Source organism: Limulus polyphemus, unplaced genomic scaffold (genome assembly GCF_000517525.1).
Source record: "Limulus polyphemus unplaced genomic scaffold, Limulus_polyphemus-2.1.2 Scaffold2897, whole genome shotgun sequence".
NCBI classification, from domain to species: domain Eukaryota; kingdom Metazoa; phylum Arthropoda; class Merostomata; order Xiphosura; family Limulidae; genus Limulus; species Limulus polyphemus.
Window position 1 is genome coordinate 149,638 of NW_013668507.1, and position 1,076 is coordinate 150,713.

General features: G+C 32.5%; 1 protein-coding gene across 1 annotated transcript in view; it reads right to left on the reverse strand.

Annotated features, from left to right (window-relative positions):
• The window catches only part of LOC106468164 (oxygen-dependent coproporphyrinogen-III oxidase-like), a 19,073-nt gene extending 18,310 nt beyond the window's left edge, over positions 1 to 763 (reverse strand). The window contains exon 1 of the mRNA XM_013928575.2: positions 684 to 763. Coding sequence (XP_013784029.2) covers positions 684 to 763 — 80 coding nt within the window. The remainder of the gene's footprint in view (positions 1 to 683) is intronic.
• Between the last annotated feature and the right edge of the window lie 313 nt (positions 764 to 1,076).

Below are 1,076 nucleotides of genomic sequence, written 5' to 3' on the forward strand. Positions count from 1 at the left end.
GTTGGATAGGCAACATGCAAAAGAAAAAATGCATGAGAAAAACCGTAAAGACTTAATAAAAAAAAAAATTTGATATTTTGTGTATGAAAGCATTGTGACATTTACTGATTATCTGCTAAATTTCGTGAACATACACTTACTAACTTAAAAGTTATAGCATGAAACAGATTTTACTCAATCTAAGTTTCAGCTCACAATCGTATTGTGATCTAAGATATACCAAGATCTAGCGGGCTAGAGATCTGAACAAAGCATCTGTGTACTTTTTCTAGTCCAAGCTCCTCTCCTGCTAGAAGGAAAAACTGCTCCAATGTATTGGAATATTAAAATTCTATACCTCAGTGACAGCCAATGTAAAAACTGATGCAATTTCAAAAATCTCTCTCACAATTAAGTAATATTAACTTCAGTTCTAAATATAACTTTTTTGTGTGTGTGTGGAGGGGGGGAGTAAAGGTTCTCCTGATGGAATTGGGGGAAAAGTCAAAAGGAATAATGCACAAATGAGCTTGCAGCATGACACTGACATCCAAGTTTTAATCCCAGAGAATAATTTTTCATTCTGCAAGACTACCTTTTTAAGCAAGATCTTGACCTTTTTCTCCAAACAAGAAAAAAGCATAACTATGTAATAACTACAGTAAAGTTTCAAGTCAGTATTACTATGGGTACCCAATGCCTACCCACAGTCATTCTGATTCCTCAGACCCAACTTCAATCTCTTCTTTCTCCACCAGCATATCAAAATGAAGAAGAATCTCATAGGATGATTCAGATAAACTCAAAACTCTATAGGAGAAAAAGTTTCTTTTCTTGCATCTATATAGATATGTAATGAAATGGTATTATTAAAACTTCCGAAAATATTAAGAACATTTACATCAAACTAGTACATGCACAGGGGAAATCACAATAGTGTCATTAGTTAAAGAATGATTACAAATTCAATGTTTAATTTATAAGCCTCACTAAAAATATTTTTCACTTTAAGTCTAGCTGTATCTACAGTAATAATAAGCCAGGAAACCTAAAAGTATGAAATCTGGTTTAATCTGAATAAAGATATTGTGAGTTAC